The sequence below is a fragment of the Urocampus carinirostris genome, chromosome 20, assembly GCF_059441175.1.
Source record: "Urocampus carinirostris isolate Australia breed hairy pipefish chromosome 20, RoL_Ucar_1.0, whole genome shotgun sequence".
Classification (NCBI taxonomy): domain Eukaryota; kingdom Metazoa; phylum Chordata; class Actinopteri; order Syngnathiformes; family Syngnathidae; genus Urocampus; species Urocampus carinirostris.
In genome coordinates this window covers 23,019,711-23,042,708 of record NC_142368.1, presented here as the reverse complement: position 1 = coordinate 23,042,708, position 22,998 = coordinate 23,019,711, and the positions used below count along the sequence as shown (strand labels likewise).

Genomic DNA, 22,998 nt, shown 5'->3' with positions numbered 1-22,998 from the left:
GTCAATTTATGTAATAACTATCTATCGCGCACCTGGGCCGTACACAACTTTCTTAGACGAATTTGCTGAACTTTTGTCTGAACTAGTAACCTATGCAGACAAAATTATAATTATGGGGGACTTTAACATTCATATGAACTCCCCACTCAGTTCACTTACTATTGCGTTTAATTCTCTAATTGATGCATTTGGTTTTAATCAACTGGTTGATTTGCCAACCCATAAAGATGGGAACACGCTAGACTTGATTCTGACTCGAGGAGTTTTAACCTCAAACATCATGGTGTTACCGTGTACTACCGTTATCTCGGATCATTATTTAGTTACATTTGAGGTGCTAGCTAAAAGTAGTGTTAAAAAAGCTGAAGGATTTAGCGGACGCAATATAAGCACTGGCACAGTTTCTGAGCTCTTTGAACTACTTCCTGGAGCAGTTGCGTCCTTTCCTTCATACAATGGCCCGATAGACTCACTCATAAATGATTTCAATACCACCCTGACTAGTGTCCTGGATTCAATAGCGCCCATGAAGCTAAAATCACGTCCTAAAAGACGCACGCCTTGGTTTACTGATGAAACTAGAACCCTTAAACAAGAATGCAGGAAATGGGAAAGAAAATGGCGCACTACCAAGCTTGAGGTTTTCCATCAAACATGGTGTGACAGCTTGTTAAAGTATAAAGCGGCCCTTGCCTCTGCAAAATCGGCCTATCTTTCGAAGGTGATTGCGTCTCAAAAGAACAATCCCAATGCACTTTTTGAAACTGTAGCATCGCTTACAAGGCAACAGACTACTGCAGATAGTTCGACGCACTCTGCTCATAACCTAATGGTCTTCTTTACTAAGAAGATTCAATGCATACAGGAAGAAATTGCTAAAGAAATTATTAATACCACACATACTAAAGGGCTGAAATCTACAGATGCACGACAGGGTGGCTGTCCTGGGAAATTGTCCCGTTTTAGTGAACTGTCACTTGATGATCTCAAACAGGTGGTGAATGCGGCCAAACCGACAACTTGCCAGTTCGACCCGCTCCCAGGTTCACTTATTAAAAGTCTTTTTGGCGTACTTGGACCTTCAGTTCTAAATATTATAAACATATCACTCTCCTCAGGTGTAGTTCCCGCAGCTTTTAAGTCCGCCGTTATTAAACCCACACTGAAAATACCCAACCTTGATCCAGAAATCTTAAGTAATTATAGACCTGTGTCAAACCTACCTTTCCTCTCTAAAGTACTTGAAAAAGTAGTGGCACAGCAGTTAAATGTTTTCATATCCGAGAATAACCTTTTTGAATCCATGCAATCAGGATTCAGGGCTAACCACTCTACTGAGACAGCTCTGATCAAGGTAACAAATGATCTCCTACTGGCAATGGATTCTGGCGCTTCATCACTTTTGCTGCTGCTGGATCTTAGTGCTGCTTTTGACACAGTGCGCCACAATTTCCTACTAGAACGGTTGGAAAAATGGATTGGTCTCTCAGGAACCGTCCTCTCGTGGTTCAGATCCTACCTCTCAGATAGGACGCACTGTGTTAAATATGGTGAAATGACATCTGAGCCCTTTAATGTTACCTGCGGTGTTCCGCAGGGTTCAGTGCTTGGCCCCCTTCTTTTCAGTATTTACATGCTTCCATTAGGTGATATTATTCGCAAGTACAATATCAGCTTCCACTGCTACGCAGACGACACTCAACTATATCTTCCGTTGGAGGAATCTCACACACTAAACTGTGGAAATTTGGAGGCCTGCCTCATTGAGATAAAAGAGTGGATGTCACTAAATTTCTTGCGTCCTAACTCTGAAAAGACCGAAATGTTAGTCATTGGTCCATCTAAATGCCGTGATATATTCTCAAAAACTGCTGTGAACATTGACAAATGTCACATCACACAGAGTGACTCAGTTAAAAATTTAGGTGTCATATTTGACCCTGATCTATCCTTTGAAATGCATGTAAAGAAAACTACTAGAACCGCTTTCTTCCATCTTCGTAACATTGCTAAAATCCGTTCAATACTGTCTCAGTCTGATGCGGAAATTATAATTCATGCGTTTGTCACCTTCTGTCTCGATTACTGTAATGCACTACTCTCTGGTCTCCCGAAGTCTAGAATCAAGTCACTTCAGCTGGTACAAAATGCCGCAGCGAGGCTTTTAACTAGGTCAAAAAAGTAAGATCACATAACACCGATTTTGGCTAACCTGCATTGGCTCCCAGTTAGCCATAGATGTGATTTCAAGGTTCTCTTAGTATTGTACAAAATCATACATGGACTTGCTCCCTCTTATCTTTCAGATCTGATTTGCCCCTACGTCCCGGTCCGAAGCCTACGATCTGAGAGTGCCGGTCTTCTGGTGATCCCAAGAGCAAAGAAGTGTTCTGTTGGTTCGAGAGCGTTCTCCATCCGGGCACCGGTGCTGTGGAATGCTCTTCCCCCTGAGATCTGATCTGCAACCTCAGTGGAAATGTTTAAATCTAAACTTAAAACTCACTTCTACTCCATAGCATATGAATAACCTACTCTTCTCGTCGGCTGAAAAAATAGTCTGTGTAATATAGTGTAATAATCTGTGAAGCCCTTTGAGACTCTTCGTGATTTAGGGCTATACAAATAAAAATGACTTGACTTGACTAACACAAGGATACTGCTGGAAGCGTGAATTTCCCGATGGGGATGAATAAAGTATCTATCTATCCATCCATCTGTCTATCTATCTAATTATGGTAAGTGTGAGAACCTAAGTGCAATGTGTGGCCAACAGCAGTCAAAAAAACATAGTCGATGTATCGCTGTAAAAGTGATCATGTTTGTTCGTCACCTGTTCTCATGGGCAGAACTGTGATCAGAGTAGGAGCTGGACATGGAATCTTCCACCGTCATAAAAGTTGTTCCACTGATTGACTGCTGTTCATGTCTGACGGAGGCAGGCTCTGCAATGCATGATTTCAAATTGTTATTTCATTCAACTTTGCGCTAACCGGCGCTAAAAAGTTCCACACAGACTACATTTTGAGGCGGAAAAGAAAAAAAGCACATACCCACTGCGACTGTTCTTAACTTTTCCAGGACGCCGTGCAACCTTAAATGAATAAAGTCATATTATTAAGACAACAGAAACTGCAATGACAGCCACACTTTTTATTTCATCATACCAGGCTGTGAACTTGATAGTGTTGCTCCCGAGAAAAAGAGAGAGGTCGTCTGCCATCTGCTGGGAGGTTTTTTTGTTGGCCACCATCACCATGATGTAATCTGGGAGTTCCTCATCTAGAAGCAGGCAAATAGTATTTTAAACTATGGCGGTATATTCAAGGTTTCTAAGAAATTTAATGGGGGTTAGTACATCTTATTCATGGCGAAATTCAAGCACTTTCAAGGCCAATTTTTCAAATTTTCCTGGACCTTTAAAGAAAGAAACCCAGCACCAATCAAAAAAAAACTTTTTTTGTGGTTGGCTTTGATGGCTAAGATAAAGTCACTATCTTGCTGCTAGCACATACTTTGTTCTATTTTGCGCTGTTCCTGTCTATGATATACAATCTTTGGGTCAATAGGCTGCTATAAACTGACGTGAATTCTGTCATTCTGTTTCAGCAATGCAAGCTAGAGGTAAGATCGGGCCCAAAAAAAGCACCCGAGCCCGACGCAGGCCCGAGGGGTATTAAACCCGACCCGGACCGAGCCCGACTAATTAACTGGATTTGCTGGCCCGGCCCGAGGGGGCCCGAAATTACATATTTTATTTATAAGGAGGGGTGATTTATGATAACAAATTAAACTCTGCCTTTTGTTACAACATCTAGGCCTAAGTTAAATAAAACTGTATAAACATTTACATCATTTTTTGAGGTAGCGAAAACATTTAAGGGCGTCCGTCATTTTGACGACTTGATCATTGGGCCATAATCCACAGCAGCAGTAGTAGTACGTCCTTAAGATTTTAGCGCGGCACTATCATTGAGGGGGTGTTGACGTGTTGTGCCCTTTTCCGACTCCTATGCAAATCCCCCCCCCCTGATCGTATTCTATATAAAACGCTTATTAAAACAATAAAGCGAGCTAATTATAATAATTGGGAGATCCTAGTCTATATAACGCGTTTATTTAAACAATAAAGCGTGATTTTATTCTGCAAATTGCGTTTTTTAATGCGGATGAAAATGTCACCAACGTCAATGTACACTTCCGACAAAAGCGATCGTATTCTATATAAAACGCTTATTAAAACTCTTACCAGAGTGCGTTTTCCTCGTCAGTTCTCCTCTCTTGAGTTTATCCTTAACTTCTTGTTGGTCCGACTCCATATCGGGGATACCAGGCCAAAATCACGCGAATTTGCGGAGGGGAAGATTATTAAGAGGACAGCATTCACGTCACGTCACGTGCACAGAGCATGCTCTGGCTCCGTTAAAAGCAATTACAGCTCCTTCTCCGTTTTATCCAAATTATTTATTTTATAACAAGTATTCCTTGGTCTAGTATCCATACATAGTTTAAGTATATATTTTTAATGAACATATATTTATAATTATTAATTAATTAAAAAAAAAAAAAAAAAAAAAAAAAAAGAAAAAAAAAGCAGGACCGAACCCGACCCGACCCGACCGTATGACTGACATTTCAGGCCCGACCCGGCCCGAAATTGCCTCGGGTTCGGGTTCGGGCTCGGGCCATGAATCTTAGCTCTAATGCAAGCACAGCTTCAATTCATCACACTTGTTTACCAAACACAAAAAAAGGCTTTATATATGTTGAGTGATTATTGAGTTCAATACGAAAGACAATGAAGAAAGCATTGTACGTATAAAGAGGAAAATGAGTCACATTTTGACTCATTTTATATATATTAATTGCACCAAAGCAGAGTGCATTCAGTCTTTTCATCTTAAGAGACTGCTGATCTTTTGATTTTTGTTTGACTTACTTTATTTATATGTTTGCACGTTTTTCAGAGGATCTGTGTATAAATTGCTTAAAAATACAAATTTAAAATGTCTTACTTTTTTGTGTGCATTTTATCATTTCTAGCACTTAAGAGTTAATATTTTAAATGTATATTGTATTGTTTTGTATTTTCGGGAATTTTGTGTTGTTGTTCGACTTTAAATCTGTTAAGTGTGTAGAAATCTAAAAATGTTAGATATTTTAAATTTGATTTTAGATCTGTGAATATTTTGATTTATATTTCTTGCGTTTTGCAGGAATCCCCTGCAAAACATATGAAATTACGAATTACTGAATAACTGATTGCATAATATTTTATTATTCTTGATAATATATCCCAAAAAATAGAAAGATAATCAGAGGATATGTTTGGGAGCAAATAGAGCTCTCTTTTTCAGTGAGCCGAGCTGAAAGAGTCTTTCTCCAAAAAATAAATAAATAAATAAAATAAAACAGCTGGAATCCCATGACTAGTCTTATAAACCTGCCCTTTTGGATATGACAGTAGAGGGCAGTAACGCTTCACTCGATTCCCGGCTCCTCAGTGTTATATGTCGACGTGTCCTTGGGCAAGACACTGAATCCCTAATGTACCCAATAAGCAGGTCGGCGCCTTGCATGGCTGCATGGCCGCTATTGGTGTTTGAGTGTGTGTGTGAATGGGTAAGTGTGAAGCACATTGCAAAGCGCTGTGGAAGGTCTTCGATTCACTTGAAAAGCGCTATATAAATGCAGACCATTTACCATAACAACTTGATAATGAAGTGATGAGCCACCATAGGCGTGATTTTTTTTGCACGTTTTAAAATTTTGATTCATTTAAAAGCATTGTCGAGTCAAGACTGCCAGGAAACAATGGAAATAATTTCAAATATTTTCAAGCACTTCTCCCAAAATTCAAGCATTTTCCTGACCTTGAAAACACAACATTACAATCTAAGCATTTCAAGAACCGTTACAAACCCTGTTTAATGCTTTTAATGCAACTTTATTAACAGACACACATGCACAAAGGCCAAAACTAGTCAAGTCATGTTTATTTGTGTAGCCCTTGATCACAAGAGGTATCAAAGGTCTGCACATACCACAGATTATTGCAAACCACAGATTATTACTTCATTCCCTAAACTAAAACCTACACGAGGGCAAGGAAAAACTCAAAACTTGCATAGACTGTCTATACCAGGGGTCACATACCTTTTGAAGCTGGAGATACGTTTTTTGGTTACTTATTAGTGAGGAGGGTTACTGGTTTGGTACGTTTTTCTGTATTTCATGTTATTACTATGACGTTATTAACAGGTTGTAATTTTTATAATTAGGGTTAAATTGGCCCAATCAACCACTAAAACAGCGGCCCCATATAAGGGCACCGAATAATTTACATATACTGTATGAATTTTATGAATTAAGAAAGAATCTATCATGTGTTTAAAAAACACTGGTCATGTCAATTATTTATCAATGAAGTTAGAAATCAAATTACCCTGAGAATCACAATGTCATGTCACTGGTGAGCTATTTTTAGAACTGGTGCAAAAGGTTTGTCAGGAGTTCCTAGATGAGCAGCACGTTGGTGACCCATAATTATTACCTTTAATAATCTCATCTCATCTCATTAGCTGTACCGCTTATCCTCATTAGGGTCGCGGGGGGGCTGGAGCCCATCCCAGCCATCTCCGGGCAGTGGGCAGGGGACACCCTGAACTGGTTGCCAGCCAATCGCAGCGCACAGAGGGACAGACAACTCATTCGCTCATTCACACCTAGGGACAATTTGGACCGGCCAATCCACCTGAAATGCATGTTTTTGGAACGTGGGAGGAAACCGGAGTGCCCGGAGGAAACCCACGCAAGCACGGGGAGAACATACAAACTCCGCACAGGAAGTCTGGAGCTGGATTTGAACCCACGACAGGTTCCCATGACATGAACTGTGCCGCACAAGCGCTAACCACTGCGCCGCCGTGCTGCCTCCTTTAATAATCATTATTCACAAAATGTTTCCATTGTTTTATCTTGATTATGGAAAAGGCTGTACATTTGATCTGCAATACATTCTAAATTTAAAAAAAAAAATGACAGATGTAATAAAAATGTGGTTGTATTTCCGAGAGTACGAAACATTGAAACATTTAGAATTAAATTTTCTTATACGAGATGTTAATAACGTTTCCTCCTGGTTGTTAATCTTAATTGAATGTGACAATTTAAACAAGGGCCTTACGAGATAAAATGCAAGTCTCCTTATTAAATCTTGCAACTACACGAAATAAACAGTTTCATGTTTACGGAATGTAAAAAGTCTATCACGAATGACCCATTATGACAAGTCTTGATGGCAGGAGGCTATGATCAAAATTCAAAGCTGTAACAAGAATCACAAACGCCAAGTTTTTATTTTATTTTTGTTTGTCAGTTTGATTCTACAGTGCGAAACAAAAACTGCATGACTCCAGATTGTAGCTATTAGAACTACGTTTTTAACTAGGCTTTCAATTACACATAAGGTGACTTAATTGTGACGACATAAGCCTAAATCTTGCCAGAAAGTGTTTTATTTGTATTTAAATATAATGTACTGCAACTGCTACTTACCAATATATGCACCAAGTTCTTGAAGCTTGCTTTTAATAGCAGCCTGCAAACAGAATTACAGAACGCAGTTGAACGTAAAGCCCAAATGTAAATAAACAAAAAAAGCAAGCAATAGAAAACAGTGTTGCCATTTTGCTCCCCGGGCCACTGTCGCACCAAGCTAGCCACGATTTAGCAACTCCAATTAACCGATTAAATTCACCCTATCCGCGCTATTTCTCCCCGTGTGAAAAGTTAACTCACTCTTATTTTCTTGCTGATTTCCGCCCCGATCTCCATGGTTGCACCTTCGAAGCTAAACGGACGCAGACGAGCTTAAGCGTAACAAGAAAGGCAGTTAGCTGCTAACGCTAAACGTTAGCACAGACAAGACAGTGACGTGATCTTCTACGGAAGATGGCAAGGGTCTAATGCGCTAAAGTATTTTACCAATATTTTATTTTCTTTATTATTATGATAACTAGATACTGTGCGTAATGAACAGTATTGGGAACGTTACTTCAAAAAGTAATTACTCATACTTCCTCTAAAAATTAACTGAGCTAGTTACTCATTCGATTGTAAAGGTGACAAGTTCCCAGGGAAAGTAACTACAGTACTGTATTTCAATACACAGTGGTACCTCTTTCCTCAACCATAATGCGCTCCTGGCTTTTGGTTGAGTACCGATTCCCCCCATAGGAAACAATGGTAAGAATTTAATTCGTTCCACCCATAAAAAAAAATACCTAAAATAATAAGAAAAAGTGTATCCAAATAACATTAAAGACCGTAAATGTGTACATAATATATAATAAAAATAACAAAGAGGAAATATAAGCTATTTTGTATCGGTTACATACCTTTGAACAGTGGTGTGATGGCATACAGGAATGGGTGTGGGAAAGTTACTGCTTAGCCTTCATCTTCTCTTTTAATAAGAAACCTGTCCATTGTCAGCTACTTCTTCCTCTTTTGCACTAGTTTTCTATAGTGTAACATGACTTTTCAATTTCCATGATTATCTGGGGCCTTTGCTTGGTAACCTCTGTCACTCCCATTGACACATCAGCTTTCTTTATCGCTTCTTTGTGTTTTATAAATGTCGAAATTGTCGACTTTTCAATGCCATATTGCAAGGCGAGAACAGACACTCGAAAACAATTATCATACTTAGCGATTATTTCCTTTTTCAGTCCAATAGTTTGCCTTACTGTTTTCCTCTTATCTTTCCATTTATCGCTGTGGTTCTTGGCACCCATGTTCAAAAGCAAAAGCACAACTATATATATATATATATATATATATATATATATATATATATATATATATATATATATATATATATATATATATATATATATATATATATATTTCCAATATTAAACAATTGGGAGTGATATTACAAAATGAACCCATCATAGGCGAAAACAAGGAAGTAGAAAGCTTCATTTTTTTTACAATCATTAAACAATTAAATTCTTAAACAAAAACTCAAGATAAATAAGAGAACAAAACCTTATAACAGCCCGATACATTTGTTTACCAAATGAAAGTGTTGCATATTGTAAATATCTATTTATTTATGATCAATAACTACTATCTTCAGGACTGTTTAGCCAATCAGAAAGCAGAACACAATGCACGATGCAAATCTCTGAAGTACAGAAACTGAGAATAATAAGCGGCGTTATATCCAGGGATCACTGTTCATATTTTTCTATTTTTTTCTTTTAAAACTTGCATGCACGTACATTTTTTGGTGTAAAAGTAATAGTTAAAATTAACAAAATTATGTCCAATTTTAATTCTATTTTTATGCATTTTTTTATTTTTTGCATACCAATCTTAGACAGCTTCAACAAACAAAAATATATAATAAACATACTGTACTACAACCAGTTCAGGGTGTCCCCTGCCCACTACCCAAAGACAGCTGGGATGGGCTCTAGCACCCCCGTGAGGATAAGCAGTGCGTATAATGGATGGATACACTGTACTCCATTATGAGCATATATTTAGTATATACAAAGAAAGGCAAGAGGTCAAAAATCTTCAAATTGTATTCACCTTACCAGTTTCATGATAAATATATATTTTTCTAAAGTCTAATTTATATTGTTGCCTTAAATTTTTCTTATCATTTGTGGTCACAGTGGCACCAGTAGTAATGCAGGTTCTAATTTTGCTATTATTTTGGATTTCACTCAATGCCTTTCAAGTTTCACATTTTGATTATTTTTTTGTAGAAGAATCATGATGAAAATATTGTATCTTTTCATATTCAGTGCTAGTCTATGCTTCTTGAAAGCTGCATTTGAAAATAATACTTAAAATGAACAAAACATTTCTCCTAACATTTTTTTTACTAAATTATATTTTTCACGAGTAAAAAAAGAAAATAATTAAAATCAGCAAAATTACTGTATGTGCAAGATATTTCTTTATTTGATTCCCTCATGTGCTGTCCCTTCTCAAGGTTTCTTTGTTTTCTTCATGTTGAGGTTTTTGAGTTTTTCCTTGCCCTCAATAGGTTTTAGATCAGGGGATGGTGTAGTCATAGTCTGTAGTCTGTAATAGGCTGTAGTCTCTGCGGCTCATTGAGACTCCTTGTGATTAAGGGCCATACAAATAAACATGACTTGACTTGACTTAACATGATGGTGCTCCAGGGTAAACATAATAAAATACTTAAGAGGGAAAAATAAGATCAAAAACGAATGTTGGGGCTTGAAGACTGGCCCAAGTTGTAAGTGCATCATAACAATAGTGCAATAAAAACAAATGTATTTGTGTGGCACAACAAGGGTTGCTGACTAGTTAAAATGTTATATTTTGGGATTTATGTTGTGTAATCCGTATTTGACTGTTAGGGGAAGTTTATTATTATTTTTCAGGGTATTGAGTTTTGTACAGCAGAAAGGGTAAGAGAAGTACCAGTACATCACCACTAGATGACAAAGTGTCACAGGTCAGAGAAGGGTGCTTGGACCAAGTCTCACGGGACCTCACGTGATTTAGTGAGACTTGCTCAATAAATGATCCTTAATCCCAACAATTAAATTGTGTTGCGTGAGACTGACATTTATCATCTATTTTGTGGATGAGGTAAAAGAACGAACAAAAAAACAAAAAATTATACTAAACAAATGTGTAACACCTGCTGGAGCTAGCCCATCCACCTGAGTCCCGTTACATTTTCATGTATTTTTATATAAAGAAGTCAATGAGAAAAAGATGAACAAACACAAAACAATTAAATTAAAATTAAAAGTATTTGTATTTCTGCTCAGAAGCATGCAATTGCGGTTTACTATGGACTTCTAGACAGCCTTTTGTGATTTTTCAATTTAATTTGACTTCACGTGTTTTTTTTTTCTTCAATGGGCGCCTGAAAGTCATTCTATTGTCACTACCATACACCTGCGAACAAAAAAGGCGAATTACATTGTTGTAGTAACAGAAAAAAGTATTAGTCTCATTTCCGTTTGTGGAAACGCGTCACGCAAAAGTCTCGGGAGAGACAAACATATCTCTCGTTATCATCTACCTTCTTTCCTTTCATCTTATTGAACTCTCGTTATGTTCTGGTCTCTTCCTTGGCCGTCTTTGACTGATGTAAACCTCCACAGCCTTGTTGTGTATGAGAAGTGGAGCATGGTTGGGCTGGTTTTTCCTGAAGTCGATAATGATCTCTTTAGTTTTTCATTCAGGACCAGGCTGTTGACTCTTCACCAGCCCACCAACTGCTCCACCTCCTCTCTGTAGGCCAGGTTGTTGTCGTCCCTGATGAGGCCCATCACTGTTGTGTTGTCCGCAAACTTCACGATGTGGTTTGTGGCTGACCTAGGGACGCAGTCGTGTGTCATCATGGTGAACAGCAGGGGGCTCAGGACACAGCTTTTGGGGGAGCCCGTGCTGAGGGTGATGACATCGGAAATGTTCTGACCAAGCCGCACTGACTGGGGTCTGTCAGTGAGGAAGTCCAGCAGCCAGTTCCGCAGGGGGGTGTCAAAGCCCAGGAGTCTCAGTTTGTCTACCAGGTGTTGTGGGATGATGGTGTTGAATGCTGAACTGAAGTCCCGGAACAGCATCCGCACATGGGTGTTCCTCTCCCCTAGGTGTGTCAGGCTCAGGTATAGAGCAGAGGAGATGGCATCCCCGGTGGAGCGGTTTGTCCGGTAGGCAAACTGAAAGGGGTCGAGTGAGGAGGGGAGACTGGAGGTGATGTGCTCTTTAACCAGTCTCTCAAAGCACTTCATTATGATAGGAGTCAGTGCAACGGGCCGGTAGTCGTTCAGTGATGAGATCTGGGGATTCTTTGGCACTGGGATGATGGTGGCAATCTTGAAACATGATGGTACCGCGGCTTGGTCTAGCGAGGTGTTGAAAATGTCTGTTGGGACACAAGCCAACTGATCGGCGCACTCCCTAAGGACCCGCCCTGGAATGTTGTCAGGGCCTGGAGCCTTCCGTGTGTTGTACCTTTTAAGGGTCTTCCTCACGTCAGTTGAGTCCAGGAGGAGTGCTCTTTCGTCCTGATCTGGAACCGCTTTCACTGCAGGGGTGCCATTTTGTGCCTCAAACCTCCCAAAGAAGTTGTTAAGGTCATTCAGGAAGTCCATTTTAGTGTCCCCCACTAGGGGGGGTTGGCTTGTAGCTGGTGATGGCCTTAATGTCTTTCCACATATCCCTGGTGTTGGTTGTGCTGAGGAAAAAGTCCTGGATTTTTTGACTGCGATCGCTTTGCTAGTCTGATAGCACGGTTCAGGTTAGCCCTTGCTGATCTCAGTGCCTCCTCATCACCAGATTTAAAGGCAAGGTTCCGTGCCTTTAGCAATTTGCGTATCTCAGCAGTCATCCAGGGCTACTGATTGGCACGGGTGCTGATGGGTTTGGTGTTGCTGACATCCTCTGCGCATTTACTGATGTAGGCTGACACAAACCTGCCGTACTCATCTATGTTTATTTTGTTGTTGTAAGTGGCAGGTAATTTAAACATGTCCCAATCTCTGCATTCAAAGCAGTCCTGTAGTGCCTCCATTGCCCCCTCAGTCCACACCCTCACCTGCTTCACTGTAGGTATTTCTCTGGTCAGCAGGGGCTTGTATGCAGGAATTAGCATAACAGAAAGGTGGTCTGATGAGCCAAAGTGGGGGCAGGGGGCTTCTCTGTATGCTCCTTTGATATTTGTACAGGCCAAGTCCAATGTGTTCCTACCTCTTGCAGCAAAGTGGACATGCTGGTGGAAATGCGGGAGAACTGTTTTCATGTTGGCCTGGTTAAAGTCCCCAGCAACAATCAGTGTTCATTTTACCTCTGAAAAGTGATGAGTCCCAGGGACTCGCATGCTCAAAAATCTATGGGTCCCAACAAAGATCTATGGGTCCCCAAAATTTAGTGTTATCAAGGTTGAAACTGTAAATCGGCGACAAATATATAATATGAATCTATATATTCATTCAGTTTTTTCAGAGGCATACTCATACCCGTCAACCTCCCCTCCATGCCCTTACAAACTGTCAGCTTTTACCTTACAAAATAAAGGAAAAATCAATTTTTTTTTCAAACGTGTTTATTTATGTTGTTTAATATGTTATATTGTACATGTGTTTCGTTATATCAAATATATTGTTAATGAACATTTTGTTTTGAGACACTGAGTTGCTTGACATGAATGAGGTTTGTTATAAAAAAAAAAGGTCAAAAATTAAGTAGCTGGGACGTTCACCGTAGAAGGAAAAAATACATGCAAATATAATTAAGTGGAATAATACATTTTCTTATTCAAATTATTAATTCATTTTCTGCATTAAATTATTGTTGGTAAAATACTGATTAAAGTGATGACCACAAACCTGTCTTTTTCATTTTCTCCTTTTATACTTCCTTTTTTTCTTAACTTCTTTATACAACATAATAATTCGTAATATAATGCATCATAGCAAGTGAGCCGTTTGAGAGCCAGCTCTCTTTAATGAGTTCAGCCGAAAAAGCCGGTTCTCTAAAAAGAGACTTCCTTCTGAACACAACTCGAACTCGTTTGACTTGATTGATTTGCCGTTTCGTGATAGTCGGTGTATGCCGGATGGTACCCATAATGGACAAATTTGCGTTTTTCCGTACAGATTTTCTTGTAAGTTGTACACGTCTTAAAATGCATAATAAACGTACTTTGTACGGCAAAAACGTACAGGTTGACAGGTATGCATACTTAACCTTCACTCAACGACAACCACCACAACAATGACGTAATCTCGAAGCAACGAGATCTCGTTTGCCGAGATCGGCGTGCGGACGAAAACTCGAACCGCGAGACCAAAACAACAATGGCGGATCTCCCTGACGAGAAGTTTGGAGTTCGGTAAATTTTTGTTAAAAAAAAGTAATCGGGTAATAATGACAATTTCGTGTCCAAAAAGTTGCGTCCCGGGGACGCACATTGATTTGACACTATTCGTCGCCAGCAAAAATATTGCTCCTGGGACGCAGGGACGTGGGCAAACGAGAACACTGAACAATAAAAATGCATTCGGTGTAAGCATGCTGCAGTTCACTCACAGTTCGGTAGAGAACGTCCATTGCCTCCCCTGTATTAGCGCTGGGGGGCACGTACACAGCAGTAATGATAGTAGCTGTAAACTCCCTGGGGAGGTAGAAGGGTCTGCAAATCACTGTCAAAAGTTCAATGTCCCATAAGCAGTGATTCAAGATTATCCTAGCATTTCTACACTAGTTGTTGTTGGTATAAATGCATAGTTCGCCACCGCTATTCTTACCAGTGAGTTCGCCGCTCCTACCAGCACGGAATGCAGTCAGCCCCACAATGCTAACAGCGTCAGCCGGGATGGATGAGTTTAACCATGTCTCCGTCAGAATTATAGCGCAGCAGTTCGTCATCTCGCGGTTCAATGTTAGTTCCAGTTGTAGATGGTACAGTTTGTTGAGCGAACATTGGAGAGGAAAATGGATGGGATAGGCGTTTTGAAGGGTTTAGCCTACCTGTTAGCCCGACCCGACAACCTCGCTTCCTCCTCCGGTCACATCGCCTTCTCTTGCCTCTCTGCTCCGCTGCTCCATAGGCCGCTGGATCTTGTTGGCATAGCACTCCGAGGCTAAGTAAACACTCCAGAGTGATCGTAGCAACGGGCACTTGATTTCTGGATGATTGCATATCCAGCAAAAACCTGCAATCATACATTGATCTGCAGTTTGAGTTGACTGTGTTCGCTGTCAAAAACTGAGTTGAAGACTGAGTTTTATGACCAAAATGTCCAAAACTGTAGCGAGCCGATGTAGCCGCAGCCGAACAGGGCGCCGCCATCTTGGTATAAAAATCTACTACCTCCTACTGATATGGATGACTATTACAGTTCCTCGTCTGAAGACTGCAAAAATACTGAATAATGGCCTGAATTTTTTGGAAAGATAAAATTGGGCAAATTCCAGCGGCACACTAGACAAGGTCTCACGGCACTAGTGTGTCCCAGCACACTGGTTGAAAAATAGTGGTATGAGTGACCAATTTATCTTCCACTATTCTTGTTCATCAATCAACTAAAAAGGAATGTGAATAACAAGTTGAAAGGCCTGTAGCCATCCATGACTTCAACTTTTTGCCACAAGAATTAACCAGAATCAACCAGAATCAATGAACTACAATTAAAAAAACAAGTGATATGGACATCTACCATACCATTCATCAATGATATCAAAACTTGAAATAACAGCAGCAAAGCAGAAGGCACGTGCGCGCACACACACACACACGCACGCACACACGCACTTCTTAAAAGTATTAGCCATCAGTAAATGGTTTTCTGTGCTTTGCTATGCAGTGAACAATGTGATAGCTTGTGTTTTTAGCAGTGACAAAAGGTTTTCAGTGTCTGTATTTGTTTGCTGCGCATCTTTGCCTTGAATTCATGTTCATGTTTCATTTAGTAGTGACGTTTAACACTTGCCGTGCGGGGTACAACTCTCTCGAGGCATGATGCACAAAACAGCACGGTCATTTTTGGTGCAAAGCCCAATTCGTCTGTCCACGCTGGCTGGAAAGAATGAGATGTTTTCGCTTGAGGAGCCGTCATGATTCGTTCATTTATCGCGTGCGTGTTTCGTTGGCTGCATTAAAACACGGAGCTCTCCTCTGCGAGGTGCAGCGCAGTCATCCACTCACACAAAGATCAGAGAACCAGCGGTGGAAACAAAGAAAGTCATAATGCCACCACCTTCAATGAAACTGCCTGAAGTGACTCTTGGAAGAGAATTTCGGCTCTATGGTCAGATCGGAGAACCAGGCCAAAGAGAGAAAATCTACACCAGCCTAATCAACCAAATAGACACTGGACAACCTAAGGGTCACTCAGAAGGAGAGATCATCGAAGCTGTCACACGTGCAGTGACCCCCGGCCTACATTTGAGGGGCATTTTAGAGATTAAAAGAGTCCTGACCCTGTGCAATCTTGAAGTTATTCTTAAAGGTCACTACAAGGTCGACTCATCCTCAGACCTGTTACACCGGCTAATGAACATTACACAAGCCCCAAAGGAATCAGCCCAAACATTCCTCTTCAGAGCAATTGAATTGAAGGAGAAGGTAATGTGGAGCTTAGGTAATGAAAATGAGGATGAGCAGCTTAGTCTTGAACTAATTCAGAGGAAATTCCTCCGCTCTGTTGCAACAGGCCTGTATAGTGAAGCTGTAAAATTCCAGATTAAGCCGTACCTTAAAAGTCCCAGTGTGACAGATGAAGAATTGAATCGAGCGAATAAATTAGGAAGCAAACCTGGAGCAGGAACGGCAACAAAAATTGAAGAAAATGGTAACGAACAAGCCTCCTAAATTCAGTGAAATTCAAACAGAGGTGTCAGCCCATGCCCCTAAACCTTCACTAGAAGATCACAGAGACCCAACAAACACAGCTGAGGTCAGAGCCAAAACTAAGAAAGGTCAGGGACATAGCACAGGTCAGTATACCAGTAGCAGTCATCTCATGAATGGCTCAGAAAAGAGTTGTTGGAAGTGAAAAAAAAAATGTTTTGGAGCGTACAGAGGCTAACAAAAGACTCAAACAGATAGAGCTGGCAGATCTTCAGGCTACACCAGTGACAGACCAAAAGGATGCAGAGCCTGTCAAGAGCCTCAGATTGGAGAGTCATGCAGACACTGCTTCAGGTGTGGCCAAGATGGACACCTCTCCAGAGGGTGTCGACAGGGCAGGGAACAGCAGGGAAACGGGAGAGGGCTGCTGGGCCGGGACACTCAGTAGCCCGTGGACATGAACCCCCACTGAGTCCCACTGAGCAGACAGCTCTCACCCAAATAACGTCTCCGTTCCAGAGCCCCACTAACTATCTGTCACCCCGACGCCAGGCCAAACTCCTCAACCTCATCGGTAAGAGATGTACTGTCCATTGTCAATTAGACAGGATCCATGTAGTGGCATTATGGGATACTGGTGCAGAGTCTTATTAATGAAAAATGGAGCAAAGTGAATCTACCCCATCACGTGGTGAGACCTAGTGATGAACTGTTGGGGTCAGACAGATTGATTGGACTGGCAGCAAACCAAACAGAAATACCCTTCCGGGGTTGGGTGGAGGTGGCGTTCAGGCTAGGCAAAGATGAAGACAACATAGAAGAACCACTGTTAGTACCCGCTCTAGTGGCAACTGGCAAGTGACTCAAATGTTGCGGAGCAGGCTATACTTGGCTTTAATGTAATAGAAGCTGTGCTTAAATGGGGCGGTGATGGCGGATACAAGGTCCGCAACTATTCTCCAAGTGAGCAAGGCATTTTCAGAAAGTTTTTAATCTGCAAAGTCAATGCTCAGACTTGTTCAGTCCCAAGAGATTAAGAAAGAAGTGGGAATTTTGCATACGACAAAGAAAAAGATTAAACTTGCAGCTGGACAGTTCAGTGTTGTATATGTGAAAGCTAGTAGTGGAGCACAATTCGAGGTCAAAACCTTCTACACGTGCCTGGTGAAGAACCCGCCCTACCTGAGGGTGTCATCATTGAAGAGGGGTTAGTCACTATACCCATTGACAGGTCAATGTATGTGCCGATCCCCATTGCGAATGTCAGCAAGCAGACCCTGACCTTAAATAAATGCACAGTCCTAGGTCACCTCCAGATAGTCAAGACTTCCTATCCAGTGAAAACGGAACAGGTAAAGAGTGGTGTCACCGAAGGAGATGGAGAGAGAATTGTAAACTGAGTTACACCAAACAGGCAGGTGAACAGCAAAAGGACCCCACTATACACCAACCAAAAACACCAAAACCAAGTCAGTGGGATCCCCCACTTGATCATTCCCACCTAACTGATGACCAGTGGGACACAGTGAAGCAATTACTGAGAGAGGAGTGTCATGCGTTTGCCTATGATGAAGATGACAGAGGATGTATCCCTTCCCTGAAACTTCACATTAGTCTTCAGGACCCTACTCCAGTAAAGAGAACGTACATGTCAGTCCCCAAACAGCTACATAATTAGGTCAAAGAATATCTTCAGGACTTGCTGAACCGTGATTGGATTGTCCAGTCAAGATCTCCATACGCATCACCAATGGTGTGTGTGAGGAAGGAAGATGGGATATGAGACTTTGCTGTGATTATAGGGAGCCGAACAGAAAATCGATCCCTGATTGTCATCCAATCCCTTGAATCCAAGAGCTGCCTCGCAGGCAGCTCTTGGTTTTCAGTCTTGGATCAGTGGAAGGCTTGCCACCAGGGGTTCCTGAGTGAGGAAAGTCAACAACTTACTGCCTTCATAACGCCCTGGGGCCTTTATCAGTGGACCAGAATCCCCTTTGGTTTGAGTTCAGCCCCCGCTGAGTTTCAGTGTAACATGGAAGAGTGCCTTGTGGGTCTGAGGGATACTATTTGTTAATCATACCTTGATGATTATCTCGTTCACAGTTCTAGCTTCGAAGACCATGTCAACCACATTAGATCTGTGTTACAGAGATACCAAAAACATGGAGTTAAGCTCAGTCCACATAAGTGTGAGGTGTTCCCCGCTGAAGTCGCCCCGGTGCAGGCTTTAAAGGAGAGGTTGCATGCCACCGTTTCTGACCTGAGACAAACAATGGGCTTCTTATAATACTGCCGGCCTTTAATACCAAACTTCTCCAGACTTGCAAAACCCCTTTACCAGCTACTCTCTTCACCGCCTGACAAGACAGCACCAGCAGAGCCAAAGGTGAGCAGAAAGCATGGGACCAGAAGAAATAAAGGTAACCTCCTACCTAACACCCCCATACACACCAAGAGACACTGAACTTCCGCATAGATACCCTGATCAAGCCTCCCGTTCTTGGGTACCCTGACTTCACTCAGCCATTCACTTTGCATTGTGATGCATCCCAGGAAGGACTGGATGCAGTGCTTTATCAGAGGCGGAACGGCAAAATGGTTGTTATTGGATATGGCTCCAGAACACTTACTCAACCGGAAAATAATGATCACATGCACTCAGGGAAGCTAGAGTTCTTAGCACTGAAGTGGGCAATTTGTGAGCATTTCCGCAACCATTTATATTATGCTCCTCATTTCACAGTATATACAGATAACAATCCCCTATGTCCTCTCAACAGCTAAGCTTAATGCCACAGGTCATAGGTGGGTTTGCTGAGTTGTAAGATTTCAACTTCTCAAAAAAGTACCGCCCTGGTAAACATAACGCTGATGCAGATAACCTATCGCGTATGCCTGTAGACATAAACAAGCTCATGGAGCAGTGTACTGAGGAGGTTCACCAGGATGTTATCAGTGCAACTGTGCAGGGAGTGACTATACAAAGGGATACACCTTCCATAAGGGCCATGCCAATGTTTATAGAGGCTGCAACAGCAGTGAGAGACTCATCTACACTGGGCAAACCTCTAACACCAGAGAAAGTCATCTGAGAGATCCTGTCATCAGTCAAGTCCTTCATTTTAAAAATAACGGTCAGCAGCAGCCTCCTAACAAGGTACTCAAAGCTGAGTCAGCTGACGTAAGAGCTTTATTGAGACAGTGGAATAAGTTGTATATCGATGAGAAAGGTGTCCTGTACAGAAAAGCCGGTGACAAATGTCAGCTTGTCCTGCCAAAAAAGTATCACCCCACTGTATTTCTAGAGCTCCACCGTGAGATGGGACATCCTGGGGTCGACAAAACACACAGCTTGATCAGAGACCGGTTTTATTGGGCCCGAATGCAGAGTGACATAGACCACTTTGTCACCAAGATCTGTGAGTGTCTGAAGACTAAACGACCCACAGAACAACCAGGGCCGCTCTCATGCGCATTGTATCAACACGCCCTTTCGAAATGGTGTCTGTTGATTTCCTCCACTTAGAAACATGGAAACAAGGGTACCAGTATATCCTAGTATTAATGTATCATTACACCCGCTTCGCACAGGCCTATGCCACCAAGAACAAAAGTAAAAAGACGGTGGTGGACAAGTCGTTTAATGATTTTGCTCTGCATTGGGGTTTTCCTGAGCGCATTCATCATGACATGGGTGGCGAGTTCCAGAACCGACTGATGGACCAGCTGCAGAGGTGTAGTGGTGTGAGAGGCTCTCATATTACCTGCTATCATCCATAAGCCAACGGACAGGTAGAGCGTTTTAACAGGACACTACTGTCAATGCGCCGAACCCTCACAGCTACACAAAAAGCAGACTGGAAAAGTTAATTGGCCAAGATGGTTTATGCATACAACTGTACACACAGCGAGGCCACCAGATTCTCACCCTGTTACCTGCATTATGGCCGCACACCCCGCCTGCCAATAGACCTGATTTTCAACAAACCACCCACAGAGAGACAAGAGAGCTATGCAGCTTACATTGAAGATTGGCAAACCAGAATGAGACAAGGATATGCGATTGCCTCCAGTACAGCAGCCAAAGAAGCTGCCCGGGGTAAAGCTGATTATGAAAAAAGAGTTCATGGGGATGCCCTTGAGCCGGGTAGACGGGTGCTCATCCCTAATCTGTCAGAAAGAGGGGGTCCGGGCAAGCTACGTTCCTATTGGGAGGACCAAATCCATGTGGTGGTGAAAAGAAGAGGCAGTGACAGTCCTGTTTATGAGGTGGTACCGGAGGGAGGTGGTAAATGTCGGATGCTGCACAGAAATCTCCTACTTCCATGTGACAGCTTACCCCTAAGTCACCCTGAAAGAGACGCAGAAAGGAAAAAAAGCAAGCTCCGCACAGAGGATAAAAAGAGGACAGAAGACTGTTAAACAATTGGAATGCTCTGACAGTGACAGACGTGATAAGGGTGAGTTGGTTTGCCATTTCCCAACCCAACCGCAACAGAGCCAAAGGACTGGAAACTTAAACCATGAGGTAGAGCCTTTCGTGCCAGAGATTGAATATCTACATGAGTAATCTGCACCACAGGACATAGGACAGGACATTGCTGACCAGATGCCCCAGAGGACGGAGATGACCACACGCCAGCAGAGGACAGCGATGACAATGCTGCTGACCATTATCTAGAGCAGACCTGGGCACTCCGGTCCTGGAGGGCCGTATGTTCTGCATGATTTTTGAGGTTTCTCTGATCCAGTACAGGTGATTCCAATCACCAGTATCATTAACGAGCACTTGCTAGCTTGCTAACGAGGTTATAATTTGTATCACCTGAGTTAAAGAAGAGAAAACTTCAAAATCTGGCAGGACGTATGGCCCTCCAGGACCGGAGTGCCCAGGTCTGTTCTAGAGCCATCATTAGAGTATCCAACGTTAGAGGAAGATGAGCCTGCATCACCAGTCGTGAGTGCTTACCCGCAGAGGGAGCGGCGTCGCACACGAACGCTAACCTATTAGGCCCTGGGTGAGGCATTGATGGTTGAGGTTGGAGTTGATGACCTGCGTGTAAGTATGCCTTCAGCCTGCAAGAGAGTGTGGAGACCTTGGGCCATGCTGTATCTTGAGGTAAAATAGACAGTCAGACAGACATTTGAAGAAATCGTTCTACTTTCAAAGACACTGAGTACTGAGAATACAAGGTAAAGATATTACCTGAGAAACCTATTGGATGGATCTTGTAAACTGACAACAATGGTAGCAGACTAATAGAATTAAGTGGCCGAAATTGGAGTTCTGTTACACTGGGAAATTTACCTTTAAACTGGTTTACTGAAATTTGAACGACATGATGTATGTGATCTAGTTAGGAGGTACAACATGATTCATGAATATTACTGTCGGAAGTACAGAATGTTAATTTACATGTCATATGCCAGTCTAGAGCAACACCAAGTGGGATATCAGAGGGAGAAGTCAATGTGTGTAGTTTTTAACTTTTTAACTAAATGTCTGGAGACATTTAGGTTTGATGGGAAGAGTGTGGCGCAACAAGGGTTGCTGACTAGTTAAAATGTTATATTTTGGGATTTATGTTGTGTAATCCGTATTTGATTGTTAGGCAAAGTTTATTATTATTTTTTAAGGTATTGAGTTTTGTATAGAAGAAAGGGTAAGAGAGGTACCAGAATATCACTGCTAGATGGCAAAGTCTCACAGGTCAGAGAAGAGTGCTTGGGCCAAGTCTCACGGGACCTCACGTGATTTGATGACTTGCTCAATAAATGATCCTTAATGTCAAAAATTAAATGGCATCGTGTAAGACTGACATTTATCATCTATTTTGCAGATGAAGTAAAACAACAACCAAAAAAAAAACAATAAATATATAAAACGAATGTGTAACACCAGCCCATCCACCTGGGCCCTGTTACATTAACAGCAACATATTTCTTAAATAAGAGTACAGAAAATGAGACCTTGATAACAACCTCGCTGGTTCACTGCTTCACGTATTTTAATCGGCCATTGTGCTTTGCATTTTGATCGGCTAAACGGAGAAAGATGCTCCCTATTGCCGACAGAATTGCCAACAAAGTTCTGTCGCACAGAACCGGAGGGTAAATGCAGTTTTCTGCAATGGCCACATAAGGTGTTCTATATATCTGGCAATGTCCTCCAGATTCAGTCAGGAACAGCCAATGGTTTACTGGGCTGTTTGATGATCTCTCGCTCCCTCTCTCTCTCTCTCTCTCTCTCTCTCTCTCTCTCTCTCTCTCTCTCTCTCTCTCTCTCTCTCTCTCTCTCTCTCTTCTTTCTTTTTTCCCTATTTTTTCTCCCTGTAGCTTTATTTCTGTCTGTCTCTTTCTCTTTCTCTTTCTCTTTCTCTTTCTCTTTCTCTTTCTCTTTCTCTTTCTATTTCTCTTTCTCTTTCTCTTTCTATTTCTCTTTTCTCTTTCTTTATCATCCCCTATATATTCCCCTCTCTCTCTTTTTTCTGTCTCTGTTTTTTCTCTTTTTCTATCGCGCTTTCCCTCTTTTCTCACTTTGTCACTCCCTTACTTTTTCTCATGTTCCCTCTTTTTCTCTCTCTCTCTCTCCCCTCTCTCTCTCTTCTCTTGTGACTTTGATCTTTCTCTATCTTTTTCTC

The 22,998-nt window shown here is 41.7% G+C and overlaps 1 protein-coding gene across 2 annotated transcripts in view; it reads right to left on the bottom strand.

The window, feature by feature from the left end:
- Nucleotides 1–8,113, bottom strand: part of zc3h14 (zinc finger CCCH-type containing 14) — a 28,937-nt gene extending 20,824 nt beyond the window's left edge. For both annotated transcript variants that reach the window (XM_088325089.1, XM_088325090.1), the window contains exons 1-5: nucleotides 7,798–8,113; nucleotides 7,555–7,597; nucleotides 3,165–3,279; nucleotides 3,051–3,091; nucleotides 2,831–2,942 (exon numbers count right to left, since the gene is read on the bottom strand). In XM_088325089.1, coding sequence (XP_088181215.1) covers nucleotides 2,831–2,942; nucleotides 3,051–3,091; nucleotides 3,165–3,279; nucleotides 7,555–7,597; nucleotides 7,798–7,833 — 347 coding nt within the window. In that variant the 5' untranslated portion in view covers nucleotides 7,834–8,113. The remainder of the gene's footprint in view (nucleotides 1–2,830; nucleotides 2,943–3,050; nucleotides 3,092–3,164; nucleotides 3,280–7,554; nucleotides 7,598–7,797) is intronic.
- Between the last annotated feature and the right edge of the window lie 14,885 nt (nucleotides 8,114–22,998).